Source organism: Melopsittacus undulatus, chromosome 21 (genome assembly GCF_012275295.1).
Source record: "Melopsittacus undulatus isolate bMelUnd1 chromosome 21, bMelUnd1.mat.Z, whole genome shotgun sequence".
NCBI classification, from domain to species: Eukaryota; Metazoa; Chordata; class Aves; order Psittaciformes; family Psittaculidae; genus Melopsittacus; species Melopsittacus undulatus.
Genome location: NC_047547.1, coordinates 591,975 through 605,817, shown reverse-complemented (window position 1 = coordinate 605,817; position 13,843 = coordinate 591,975). Strand labels below are relative to the sequence as shown.

Sequence of the window (13,843 nt, the reverse complement as noted above, 5' to 3'; positions counted from 1 at the left end):
TATTGCTCCCTTGCTGTAGTGGAGGGGTTTTGGAAAGCCACAGGCTGGGAATTGCAATTGACACATTCTTGTTCCTGAGTCATCCACACCTGAGCTTTGGTGTTTCCATGCTCTCCAGTCGCTGAATCACCAGCTCCATCATCTCATCCTTTGTGCTCTGCAAGCTGTTGTGTTTGCCCCTGGTTCCTCTCTGTTCCTCATACCTAGGAGAGAGAAAACGCCATGAAAACAAATACCAGAGGGAGGAGATGAGTCAATAATTAAACCTACTCCCTGATTCTGGAGCCACAGTCCCGGATCCTGGGCTCGAAGGACAAACCTTTGTGACTGGGGGACATGAATGACTCATGCACACAGTAGCAGTTCTGTGTGTGAAGATGTGAACAGAGGATGTGTCACACATAGGGAGCACGGAGCAGGTAGCTCAGGAAGCAGACCCTTACAAAGCTTATTCAACCCAAATTTGGGAATCTGAGGAAGCAGAGCCCTTAGAAGGAGGAATAACTGTGTTTGTGAGTGCCCATTGTGACTCACCTTGTGGCACTCCACATCTGCCTGGCTTCTGGCAGTGGTGTCATACTGAGCTTTGACATCATTGACGATGCCATCCATGTCCAGGCTTCAGCTCTTGTCCATTTGCACGCTAATAGAGGTGTCCTAAATGGATGCTTGGGGCTGAGGGATTCCCTGGGCACAGCAGCAGGGATATCACTTGTCTGCACTGGAGGTGTTTTTCCTGTGGATCTCCGTGGTGTAGAGATAAGGAGATGTGGTGTGTTCCCAGTGGGGTAAATCAGAGGTGATTCTACTGAAGTTAGGGTTCAAATGGTACAAAAATGGGGCTTTAGAGTCAGGTTCTCTGCATGTAACAGCAAAGCTTGATTGCCATTTGCGAGAATACTCCTGGAGCATGAACATACCTTCTTGCCCTCATTGAAGGCTCCCTTTTAGTCTCATGGTGGCGTAAATGTCCTCATGAAGCTCAAATGGGTCCTGTCTGCAAAGTCAGGCTGCAAGTTTTGGCTGTTGTTACTGGTGAGCAGTTTGGCAAATGCCTTCCCTGTCTCAGATGTGCTGTCCAGCAGCTTTCTATGGCTCTGCACTGGGCATCTCTTATCAATGAAGGATGCACATTTGTTGTTGAGGGTCTTCTGCTGGTAATTCCCAGAATAAAGGCTTGGGTCCATCTCCAGCTGGAGGGGCTGGAGCTCATTGACTGTGACCTTGGCAATGGGTCCAGACCCCAGGGCTCCGCTGACCCTGCAGCAGAAGCCAGATCCACTGTAGGCCAACACCATGCTTGAGGGGCTGTAGTTGTACCATGGCTTGGTACACTAGCTGTAGTACAACTGCACTAGCTTGGGCTTGCAACCTGCAATGACACCAAGGCTTCTGCTGCCCGAGCATCCCAGCCATCATCACACCACCACTTCCTCACACTGTCTTGGGATCACAGCAGAGCCAGGGCTGAAACTCCACATGCTCCCAGCTCTGGAGCAGATGGGGATGGATTGGCAGGATGTGGACACCAGCTTGAAGGGGAATGGAGGCAGAGGGAGAAGCTGAAATGATCTGGATGATCTTAGGGTCCTTTCCAACCCAACCCATCCTATGAAAGCAGGAGGGAACACGTGCATTAGTGTGACCAGAAACCCTCTGCAGGGAGAGCTTTCCCCTCTTTCTGTCCCAGGAAAACAGGCTTTGGCTGCACAACCAGCCCCAAAGTCTGTTTTCTAAAGATGTTTATGAGCGTGGGTTGGTTGGTAATATCCCACTCACCACTGAACAGGGATCTGAGCTGCTTTTAAACACACACCTATTGAGTTATGGGCTGCATAGGGGAGGGAATCCCTGGCCCCATAAAAGCTGCATTTGCAAACCTCCCTTTTTTATAGGAAGCATGAAAGAGAGAAACAGAATCAATCTTTTGATGTTTGTGGGGCGCTGGGAGTGGGGGAAGGAGCGTTGCTTTGTTTTACATGTGGGAAAAGAAGAATCCAAGTTAAACTGTTGGGAGTATTCTAGGGATACAAACACTGGGGCTGGTTTGGGTTGACACGAGTTTGGCCTTTAGCCAGACTCGCTCCTTTTGTTAGCCAAATAATTCACTCTTTTCTTTCTTTCTTTGACCTCTCTGATTTTGGTTGCCTCAAACCCAAACTTTCCACTCCCTCAGGACCAGAAGTGGACCTGCACAAGCGGATTTCTTGGTGCTAGAGCTCTATTGGCCTGTACCTACAAGCAGAAAACAGGTACACAAAGGGGGGCATGGAAGCAGGGAAGGATTTTCCAGCTCAGCTGAACCTAAAAGGCTTTCGGAGAGCTCAGCATCTTTCATGCTTGGGCCCTGGATGCTGGAGAGCAGCTGCTCCATGTGAGAGCTGCATCTCCCATGGAATGGAAGAGGTTGTATTGGCTTCTCACTTTATCTCTTGGGGTTTTAGTTACAGACCTGAGCAGAGCTCAGCTTGTCTGAGCCAGCCTGGCTTCGACCTGCTGACCCAACAGAAACCTCAGCTCTGGAGCATCCCACTGCCCTGGGATCGCATCCCTGTGGAGGGCTTGGCCTGGTGGCTCTGTTGGCTGCTCCAGGGAGGGGATGGAGAGAAATCCCTCCTGTTTTCCCTGCGCAAGCTGCAGGTCTGGAACGAGCCTTTCCAGAAGCTTAGCTCTGATGTGTGGGATCCACCTCTCCTGACTTTAAAACACCATTTGGAGCTCTCCTGCAATGCAGATGACTCCAGCCAACTGCCTAGAGCGCTTTCAGTCCCTCAGAAGGAGGTGCTACTGGGAAACCAATCATCTGACCCACACCAGTCTGTTTCTGTCCTTTGACTGGCTCAAATGTAGGCGTTTATGGCCAAGTGAAACCATCCCCACCTTCTGGTCTTGCCCTGTTGGCTGTGCAGAAGGAGTTTGGGTATTGCTGCTCTGTGATCCCTGTCTCCAATATCCCACCTCCTCTCCAGGGCTCACATGGAGGAGGAGATGGGAGGCTCTGAGTGACAGCGAGTGCCTATGGCAAATCTAAACCTTGCTCTAAAATTACACTTTGAGGTGTGTTTGGCACAGAAAGCCCACACTGCTCGTGGTAAATTTGACTGCAGTTTGTTGAAGAAAACACCATAAAACTCATCTAGTTCAATGGGAGCAGAAGATGAGAGGCAATGAGCTGGTTACATTTTTGGCACGTCTTGTCCAAACCTCCTCTTTCCATAAAAAGCAAGGAAAAACGAAAAAGCCAAGAACAAAAGGTGTTAAACCAGAGGTGTTTTTTCCAGGTTATGTAAAATTTATGCTGCTCCTCCTTTTTGTTTTCCCTCTATTTTTAACCCTATCTCTACTTCCTGCTCACTCTGGCAGGTGGAACATAGAATGGTTCGATGCTGAGACAAGGTCTAACAACCTGCAGGTTACATGGTCTTTTGGCTTAGATGGTATGTACTGGGTGGGTGAGGAATTAGAGGCTACAGAGAGCCAAGCCCTTGTATGGAAATGAAGGCTGCATTTTTGCATGTAGGTAGAGCTGGAGAGCCCTGGAGTGAATTTACCACCGATGCATAGATCTTTGGAGGAAACAACCAAATGATGCTATGTCCTTGCTATGTTGGTGCATATGTTATATGTAGCGTTGTTAGATAGGTGTATCTCACTGACTGTGATAGAAAGACAGCACCCTTGGGCTAGGTGGTGGCAGGAGGCCATCTAAAGAAGCTGCATTAAAGGCCTTCATTAAAGGCACGTTTTACCTTCCCAGTTCTTGCTGTGAATAGGAGCTTTGTCCTCTCCCAGTTTTCCCAGGCCAGGAGGGCTGGGTGGAGCCATGGCTGAGCTCATCCCCACCACACCTCTGTTACTCAGAAGAGCCCGGATCTCTGACGCCAGCTCCCAAAAGCAGTGGCTTTGGGAGGGCTGGGGATGGCCAGCAAAGAGGATGGCCTGGGCAAGGAGAGCCAAGGTCTGGGTCATCAACAGTGTGTGGTCCTGCTCTTGGGAGAGGGTAAAACCCAGCAATAGCTGCTCAGATGAAAAGGGTAAATGGGGGAGATGAAAGACAGGAGTTCAAAGGAAGGAGTCTGTGCAGCTAATAAAACATTAGTCCTTCATGACCATTTCATGGGGAAAGATTTCTTCATTTCAAGAGTAACCAACCCTTAAAATCATTCCCATTAAGCAAAGTTCTAGCCTGTATTTAGATCTCTAATCTCTTAGGTACATAAAAGAGGAAAACTAATTTGGCATATATCTAATTTTTAATTACCACATGGATTAGTATTTGACTCAGAAGAGCAGAGCATTAGGAGGAATGCTTTGGGAACCACAGAATTTAAAGTAAATAAAGGTAGGAAGAAGAAATTCCAAGGAAATGGGGACAGAAGCAGTGACGTCCTTTTGGTTGGTGTAGGCATTGTTGCCACAACGTGAGTTGATGCTTCCTGCCCAGGGATGTGTGTGATGTAATTGAGCTTTTAGCCAAAGATTCCCTGCTCAGGAGCCAGAACTTTGACACATGGAGGCAGGGTATTAAAGTCTGAACCTCTCGTATGATGTGGCCTTTGGTTGTCAAAGGATTTCTTGTCTGATGTCAAGGTGCACCCAAGGGTTTCTTCTCAGCTGAACCATCTCTGTTGCTGCTTTGCTGGTCCAGACTGCGCTAATGTGTTTTCAATGTGATGAGAAGGACACTCTCTGACCCAGGTAACTGATAGCAGTGTTGTGCTTACAGCTGGGATTCATCTCAAGTCAGCTACCTGGAACTTGACTATTTTGGTTAAGCTTTATTCTTTGGGGTTTCTTTTGTCTTTCTCCATCAGCTACATTTATCTCTGGAATGCCATTTGTCTCATCCTAGAATGAACTGAGGAAGTCCAGATGGATGACTTGTAGAATCCCAGAACGGTTTTGGTTGGAAGGGACATTAAACCTCATCCAGCTCCAACCCCTGCCACAGGCAGGGGCACCTTCCACTAAAGCAGCTTGCTCCAAGCCTCTGTGTCCAACCTGGCCTTGAACACTGCCAGGGATGGGACAGCCACAGCTTCTCCATTCAACCCATTCCAGTATCCCAGCACCCTCCCAGGGAAGAGCTTCTTTATCTCCAACCTGTACTTCCCCTGTTTCAGTTTGAATCCATCACCCCTTGTCCTAGCGCTACAGACCCTGATGAAGAGTCCCCCTTGCAGCATCCTTGTAGCCCCCTTCACACCCTTGTAGCAGACCCTGAGGTCTTACCTAGCCAAACTGATACAGGACGAAATCTGTGTCCTCTTCTCTGTCAAACATTTCTGAAGGCACAGAGAGCCGTCAGACATCTCAAAGCAGATTGTGGATGATGATTTCCCTTCCCCAGGGCAGTCGTTCCTGTTTCGATGCTACTTTGGGGCTAGAGGCACTGCTGTGAAGGCAGAAAGTGTCACACATGATCTCCCAAGAAAGGGAGAGCAGAGGGATTTTGGCAGAATGCGCGTGTCCTTGTTTTGAATTGCAGCCTGTGCTGAGCTCTCCTCTCTGGTTTTTCTGGTTCCAGACTGACAATTTAAGCTCTTTACTTATTCACAGTCACTGAGCTGTGCATCCCTCGTGGGCATGGTAGCAGACAGAACACTTGAGATGTTTTTGCAGAGTGCAAAGAGTGGATGAGGGAGGGAAAACCTCCTCCCAACAGCCTTGAGGGTTCAGGAGCTGAGCTGAAACCCAAGATTTCAGTGGCTTTCAGTGGGCTGGAAGCAACTCCTGACTTTCAGAAGCGCTAAAACTATCTCAACTAATGCATTGATGCTAAGGGATGCTATAATAATGAAATTAAATCAAAACTCAAGCAAAAGCACTCACTTATAATTAATCTTTCTTTTTAGACAATTCTGTCCTGGAAAGGAGCCCACACCAGTAAGAAATGTATCTGTTCGGAGTGCTCAATCGTATCATTAAGATTCAGTTTCATCCTGGTCTGTATTAAAATGACTACACAGGAGCTGTAACCAGTGAAGAAGAAGTGGAAGTTTCTTCCTCTCTGTGTTGCTTACTTGCTCTTGAGGTCTTCAACAGCATCCTGCATAGTCTTCAGCTCTGAGCTGAGCTGCAGCCTATCCCCTCCCAGAGCCTCGAGCTGTCTCCTCTTGTTGCTGATGTATGCATCAAACATGGGTTCAAGGCTGTTTTTCCCAACATTTTGGTCTTTCAAGTGGCTCCATTTGGTCTCCAGGACTTCATTTTGTTGCTCCAGGAACTGCACCTGAAACTTAGAACAATTTAGATCATTTGGGATCATCGACTCCAAACCTGCCTCAATTTCATGAGATGGGGGCTTAAATGGGGGGGGGGGTGGGGGGGGTGGAGGGTAGGGGATGTTTCTGTAATTTAAAGTGGGCTTTAGGTGGGCACATCAACAAAAAAATCATTGGAAGGAGGATTCGGAAACCAGGAGCAATAGTCACTGCAAAGAAACATGGAAAACTCATTTGCACCATATCCAGCCTGCCCAGAGGGCTCAGACACCAAGAGCTGTGTAGACAGTTTGGATATGGAGGTAACAAGCTGTGCGTCAAGGGTTTGGGATTAAATTGAGGGTAATCCTGATCCCACTCTACAGGCAATGACAGGAAAGCCAGGCTGGATGAGATAGAAGGAGTCTTACCTTGTTGATGAAGGAGGCAGACTTCTTGTTGAGGGATTTGATTTGGTTCTCCTCCTCCTGCTGCGCTCTATGTTGGGGTCAATCTCCAAGTTAAGAGGTACAAGAGGTGACCCCTTGAATGCCTCCAGGGCCACATCCTCCTCAGAACACAAACCGAGCTCCACCAACTCCATGTGCCAACCCACCCTGACCTGACCCATAATTGTGTCCTGATCTACAATGGTCTCCACTCATGGAAATCCTCTTGCTTGCCCCTAGGTTATGAAGGCTCCTCCTGCCAAAACCACTGCTGATCCATCCCATGCCTCCACCACTGTTGTGAGACACGGACATGGAGCTGAAGCTGCTTCAGTCAACAGGCACAGCAGCAGAAGCAGCACTGAAACCCTCAGTGAGTCCTCCTGCCCTCATGACAACTGACTGTGCCATTGTTCACTGGTGGCAAGAGCAGAGAACAATGAGGTGAGATGGCAGATGAGTAGAAGGCTTTGGGAGTTTGGATCAGGAGTCCCCTCTGCCTTTTATCCTTTTGGAGAGCTGGGCTTGCTCACAGAGGACGCAGCTCTGTTGGCTGAGCTCATTGGTTTGCTATGCTGGCATGTGGCCACCTTCCCCAACCCGTTAATCACCAAGTGCAACGGGCTGGCAACCTGCAGGCTCATAAAAGTAACCAGATTTTCTAACCTATATTTTTCAAAGCAGGAATTATTGTTGGGGGGAAAGAAGATTTACATCTGGAAGTTCCCTTTGGGCTTGTTTTAAACTTGGTTAACGGTGTCAGTGCCCATTGAATTTAAAGTTGATATTGCCACAAGAGGCAATCTGGAGATGATGGAAGTGCCAGTTTGATGGGCTTTCCTATAGAAAACACTGGCTTTGCTCCCTGGTTACCAGCCATCTTAGGATAGGAGCAATGTGTCCTGATGCAGGCAAAAGCTTAGATGTCTTGGTCTGCACTCATCTTTGCAGGCAACTCTTCACCTGCAATGAGGTGCTTCTCCTAGAGGTGATAATTTGGGATGTACCTCTGTCTTTCTGCTGGTTGCAAAAGCAGCCTGGATGCTTTGCTTAGCTGAAACGCTGGATGATGAGATAGCTAGAAGTACATGGTCCCTCAGAGAGAAAACAGTGTGACTTGTCAAAAGTCCAGGTCATCAGGTGGCTGTTTGATGCTGTTATGTTTAAATAACAGCTAAATATCAGTTCTGCTGCTGTCAATGGGAATAGGGTCCAGAGATGCCAGGGAAAGATGAGCAGGCATTGAAAAGGATGGAGGATGAGATGTTTCCTTTCCAGTAGTGTGGTGGTGTGCTTAGGTCTAGAGGATTAATGACAAACTGGTGTTTGTTGAACCACCTTCTCTTTACATTAGGAGTCAGCTTGCCTCTGATGAGCACCACATTTACCTGTAGTGCTTTAGTCCCTCGGCAAGGTTGTGGCAGAGACCAAACCAGCCCAATCTGCTGGGGTGATCTCACCACCTTCAGTTTTTATTGGTTTCTTAAGCTTTGGTTTGTGTCAGAGATCAGAGAAGGGAACTGAACCTTCCTTCCCTCAGGGTCTGTAACTATCTCACAGCCAAGGTCTGTGGACATTATTCTTCCCAAAGGAGGTGAGTTTGGTGGTTTAATGGGTCTTTCTTGTTTCTAATTATGGTAATGGCAGTGAGGGTATTTTATTAGCCCCTGCAGCTGGTGCATGTACAGAACAGCATGAGCTTTCTCAGGAAAACCTGGATTTTTATCCCTACATGACTCATCACACAAAACCTTGAGCAATTGCAGGGGTTTGGACACGATCGAGGTGGTATGAAAAAGCTGAGATGCAGTAATGTGGAAATGAAGATAGAGGGATGTTGTCTCTAGTACCTGCTAGGAGTGGGTATTTCCCCATCCTGCGGAAGATACTAATGCTACAACACTCTGCTCACACATATGGATATTGAATATCTACCTACTCTATTCCTTTTGGATATAAGAGGTGTCCATGGCGTTGCAGTGCAAGGAAAGGTCTCAACTCTTGTATGGCTTCTTTTTACCTTCTGTCAACCATGCTTTTCCCCAAGGTTCTACAAAGTAGTTGGAATTAAAAGGCATATACGACAGATTTAATTCCATCTGCCTTTATTAGACAAACACTGGGAAATGAGGATTTTGGAGGGTCAAAGAACAAACAGGAGCATGACATGTTTCATAAATAAGGACAGCTTTTACTTCCAGATCTTTTCAGGTAACAGGGAAAGGATTGCACACAAAATGAGAGGACACCAGGCAGACACTGTCTAACAGTGCTCATCTCTGGCTTTAGTAGCATCTCTTGGTTGAAGAGGTGGTGGAGACATACTTGATGCTGGAACTGCTTCCACCCGCCTGGCATGACCCAGCTGCTCCTTGTCCACTTCCAGAGCTGAAGCCCATTCCTCCAGCACAGATCCCACCTCCAACACCAGCATTGCTGCCTCCGAAGCTGAGACAGTTTCCACTTCCATATCCTGATCCTACAGTGGTTCTGGTCACAGCTGCAAGAGGAAAACACTCTCTTTAGAATCATCCACAAGCAGTGGGGTCTGAGTGGCAGGGAGGTGAATGTAAAAGTTACCTAACTCTCTTTAGAAGTTACTTACAGATATTCACCGTGCCAGCACCTTCTCCAGAGAGCCTGTTGGAGCAAAATGAGCCAGTGAGAATTCAAGTGGAACCCATGAACAGGAGCTGGTTGAAAAAGGCAGGATTTCCATGGAATATTTGGTGGAAGATGCAAAGTTAACATCTTCCCAAGCAGCTCATCCTCATGGGCAATGGCTTGCTTTTAAACAGGTTTCAGGTCTTGTGAATGTGGGAAGTCTAAACCCGCCAAAGGTCTGCAGCTCCACTGCACCTCTGGAAACTGGGGTATCACATTGTCCCTACCTGCACTCTTCTCCCTCCAGCAGCTTTCTGTAGGTCGCAATCTCGATGTCCAGGGCCAGCTTGACGTTCATGAGCTCCTGGTACTCGCGGAGCTGCCGGGCCAGGTCTGTCTTGGCCTTCTGCAGAGCTGCCTCCAGCTCCTCCAGCTTGGCCCTGGCATCCTTGAGGGCCAGCTCCCCACGTTGCTCAGCATCAGCAATGGCTGTCTGCAAACTGGCACACTGTGGAGGAGAAGTGGTGATGGTGTTCTTTACCTAGAGCATAGACCAGTTCCTCCTGCCCTGAGGTCATGATGATTGATCTACATGCAGAAGCCTTCTGGTAGACATCTATAGGTGTGATCTTAATGATCACTGAATTCATGTTCTGAGACAGGCCACAGCCTGGATTTAAGCTAACCACACACCTCTTAATGTCTCCTTTACTGATGCAGTAAGTTACTCTTAGTGATGTTGCTGCACTGAGATATTCATTCCTGATCCAGTAGAACTCACCGAGACGTGTTTAGTTTTATTCCCTGGTGTTGGCTGGGCAACCAAGAGGTTAGACCACAGCAGCAGGTAAGTCTTAGCCATTCCCACTGCCTTTTACCTGCTTCTTCACGCTGTCGATTTCAGACCGCAGCCGCTGGACGTGGCGATTGAGCTCAGAGATCTCCTGCTTGGTGTTACGGAGGTCATCCCCATGTCTGCCTGCTGTAGCCTGCAGCTCTTCATACTGTCACCAAGAGAGAGCAGTCGGTCAAGGTAAAATACACTGGGTTTAGAACGGGTGGGTGTTTGCATTCAGAAGCTTGCTTGTGTTCTCAATCCCAAGCTGGCACTTCCAAACTTTATAGGGTTATTGAATCTGAAGGCATCCTGTGTTATAGAAACCAAGGAGGGACCCATATCTCCATGGGGATTTGGAGGAGGGAGCATGGTTTTCCCATTGCCTTCCCTAGCACTCACCCTGGACTGGTACCAGGACTCAGCCTCTGCCCGGCTCCGGGTGGCAATGTCCTCGTACTGCGCTTTGACCTCTGCAATGATGCTGTCCATATCCAGGCTGCGGTTGTTGTCCATGGTCAGGATAACAGAGGTGTCAGAGATCTGTGACTGCATCTGGGACAGCTCCTGCAAAGCAGTGGGTATTTCGGTGAGTTACAGACGTGAGGTTCCTCAGAGGGAGGAGACCCCCAAAGTCAGAGGGTAGATCTGGGTGGACAAAGGGATTCTTCCAAGGTGGTTTCAGGCAGGGCTAAGACAGAAGGTGAAATGGGAGAAGCATTGAGTTATTCAGTGCAACAGAATGGAAAACAATCAGTCCTGAACTTCTGCAGGAGGAAAGGAAGGCCTGGGCATTGGAAACTGGGAGAAGGATGTAAATGCTTACAGCTTCATAGAGGGCTCTGAGGAAATCTATCTCCTCCACAAGGGACTCCAGCCTGGCTTGCAGCTCTGTCTTGTTCATGTAGGCAGCATCCACTTCCTAGAAGAGGGAAAACATCACAGTAATGACGTGGGGTTTGGAGAAACAGAGGAAAAGCTGGAGAATGTGTATCTTGCTATACTGGTGTGGGGCTGGGGGGCACAATGTGCCTGCACTCACCTTCTTCAGGATCACAAATTCATTCTCTACAGCAGTGTGCTTGTTGACCTCCTCTTCATACCTGCAGGATGGAAAGGGAGGATTGGTCTGGGCTAGTATGGTTTTGTTCCTTGGGTTCTTAGCCCCAAAATCTTCTGCCTGTGACTCAGCCAGGGGAAGTGAGGCTGAATGTGTCTGATACTGAGCTTAACCTGGGCCTTACTCAGAAGATCGTATCAGCACGTATCCCTTGTTTGACTGCACACATGCAACTGTGAGCTGTTTTCTGTCACAGCCCACCCTGCTCCCTAGGCAGACCATGAATGGACTTACTTGTTCTTGAAGTCCTCGGCAAGGCTTTGCACCTTGTTCAGCTCCCCTCCCAGGTTCTCCTTGTCGGTCAGCAACCTGTTCAGCTGGCTCCGAAGGTTGTTGATGTAGGTCTCAAAAAGGGGCTCAATGTTGTTTCTGACTGTTTTGTTCTCCTGTTCCTGCAGAAGGGCCCATTTGGTCTCCAGGACCTTGTTTTGTTGTTCAAGGAATCGGACCTGGATAGAGAAAGGAGGTGTTTCACAAACAGTGATTTTAGGGTGGCTCTCCTTAGAGAGGAAAGGTACAATCCTGCTTGCTGAAAGGTGGGGACTCTTAGGGCTCAGGGAACAGCTGACAATCTAGACAAGCAAGGAAGCATTGCACATCTGATGTTAACATTCCTGCTGTCTTTGCAAACTCTGCTTCCTTACATCCTGTATCATCACTTTCCCAGTACTGGCTGGTCTCCTCTCAGCATTAATGCAAGGGTTGGGTGGTCTCAAAGCTGAAACCTCTTATTCCCAAGCTGCTGATGTTAGAAGTGTCAGCACAGGAGTAGCAGAATTGCTGATAAAGATACAACTTGCCCTTGTTCGTGCTTCCCCACTGAAGAATCAACAGAGCTTAACCAAGAAATCTTAGGTCTCACCTTGTCGATGAAGGAGGCAAATTTGTTGTTGAGGGTTTGAATCTGATCCTTCTCATCCCTGCGGATGCTCTGGATGTGGGGGTCAATCTCCAAGTTGAGAGGTTTCAGAAGGCTCTGGTTGACCGAGACTTCATGGATGCCCCCAGCTGGGACAGCAGGGAATCCAGGGCCACCCACGCCACCGCCAAACCCGAAGGCACCACCAACTGCACCACCAAAACCACAGGGGATGCCAGTGCCAGCACCAAAACCTGCAGGTCCATAGAAGCCACCATCTCTTCCAGCTACGGAGATCCTCTTGCATCCACCAAGGCTATAGAGGCTCCTGCTACCAAACCCTCCAGCAAATCTTCCATAGCCAGCAGTGGAACTGCAGCTTCCACCTTGGGATGCAGAACGCAAGCAGAAGCTGGAGCTGCTGGCATTCGGGATGAAGGCAGACGCAGCACTGAAGCCAGTTTTGATCTGGTTCCTTGCAGCACACTGGCGAGACATGGCAGCTGAGGTGAGCAGGGTGAGAGTGGTAGAAAGAATTAAGCAGGGAGGAAGTGGATGAAGGCAGGAAGGTAAAGCTGTGCTCCCCCAGGCTGGGACTGGCCCTTTTATACCCTTTACTAGCTGGGGATGGGTCTGGCGTGGTGCTCATCTCCCTGATTAACCGGGCTCGGCACACCCAGCCCAATGCAGCCAGTGAGTTCACCATGAGCACAGGCACGGAGGAAGCACTCACTAAGTGCAGGGGTTGCATTTTTTCATGACAGTCATGATGGGGCTGTTGAAATATCTGAGAAAACACTAAATAGTTCCTGCTCAACCCCTGCTCACAGCCCACTCCCTCCGTTCACCTCTGCCTCAATGGTTCCCAATGTTGGGCAAGCGCTCGCTCATCTCTGTTTCAGGGGTGAATCAATCTCTCTGTTGCATAAACCCAGGGTATTTCATGGTGTGGTCTGAGGAATCTGTTACTGTGGGTCAATGTTTTCCTGCTGCTGTGGTTTTGAGTAAACCCCAGTGGAGCATCAGCACCTCAGGCCTTGACTTGTTGGAAATGCTGAACTCTTGTTCTCATGCCCAAATGGGATTTCAACCAGAACTGATGTGGATGGGAGAAAGCAGTGATGGAGGGGAAGTTATGGGGCATTAGTGGAAGTCTTGGACCATCAACTATCAAAAACCAGCTGGGGAGTGGGGAGCACATGGAAGGTGATTCTATGAATGGTATTTTCAAGCTTTCCTGTGAAAAGTGCCTACTTTTCATTCTGATTCAGACTGACAATGAATGATGAAATATCAGAGCATGACCTGGGAGGGAGTTACTGTCTGTGACGACACAAAACCTGAGTTAGCAATTTCCCAGGGCTTCACCTTCACATATCTTTTGGCTGTTTCCTGACTCATGGAATGACCTTGCCTCTACACGGTGTGAAGCCTATTCCCAGGCTTCCTGCTCCATTCCTGTTGTCTTTTCCCTCTGATATCTCTTACTCACAAGGAAATTCACTGCTTGGGATCATGGCTTATGACCTTGTTCCCAGCCAACTCCTTTCATTCCACATAGCACCCAGGAAAAGTCAAACAGTGCATTTCTCTGGAGAAAGACACATGGAGACATTCGAGGCCAGGCTGGATGTGGTTCTGAGTGACCTGATCTGATTGAACATGTCCCTTCTCATTGCAGGGGGGTTTGACTAGATGAGCTTTGAAAGCCACTTCCAACTCAATCTATTCTATGATTCTACGGTGTTTTGACTTGCCTGGTGTATGCTGTAT

General features: G+C 48.5%; 1 protein-coding gene across 1 annotated transcript; it reads right to left on the bottom strand.

The window, feature by feature from the left end:
- Nucleotides 1–8,820: 8,820 nt before the first annotated feature.
- On the bottom strand, nucleotides 8,821–12,656 carry LOC101870809 (keratin, type II cytoskeletal 5-like). The gene is made up of 9 exons (XM_005141806.3): nucleotides 12,074–12,656; nucleotides 11,446–11,660; nucleotides 11,134–11,194; nucleotides 10,918–11,013; nucleotides 10,494–10,658; nucleotides 10,135–10,260; nucleotides 9,544–9,764; nucleotides 9,258–9,292; nucleotides 8,821–9,152 (listed from the first exon to the last, which is right to left on the bottom strand). Exons 1-9 carry the CDS (start codon nucleotides 12,566–12,568, stop codon nucleotides 8,938–8,940), a joined length of 1,629 nt encoding a protein of 542 aa, XP_005141863.2. The 5' UTR covers nucleotides 12,569–12,656; the 3' UTR covers nucleotides 8,821–8,937.
- Between the last annotated feature and the right edge of the window lie 1,187 nt (nucleotides 12,657–13,843).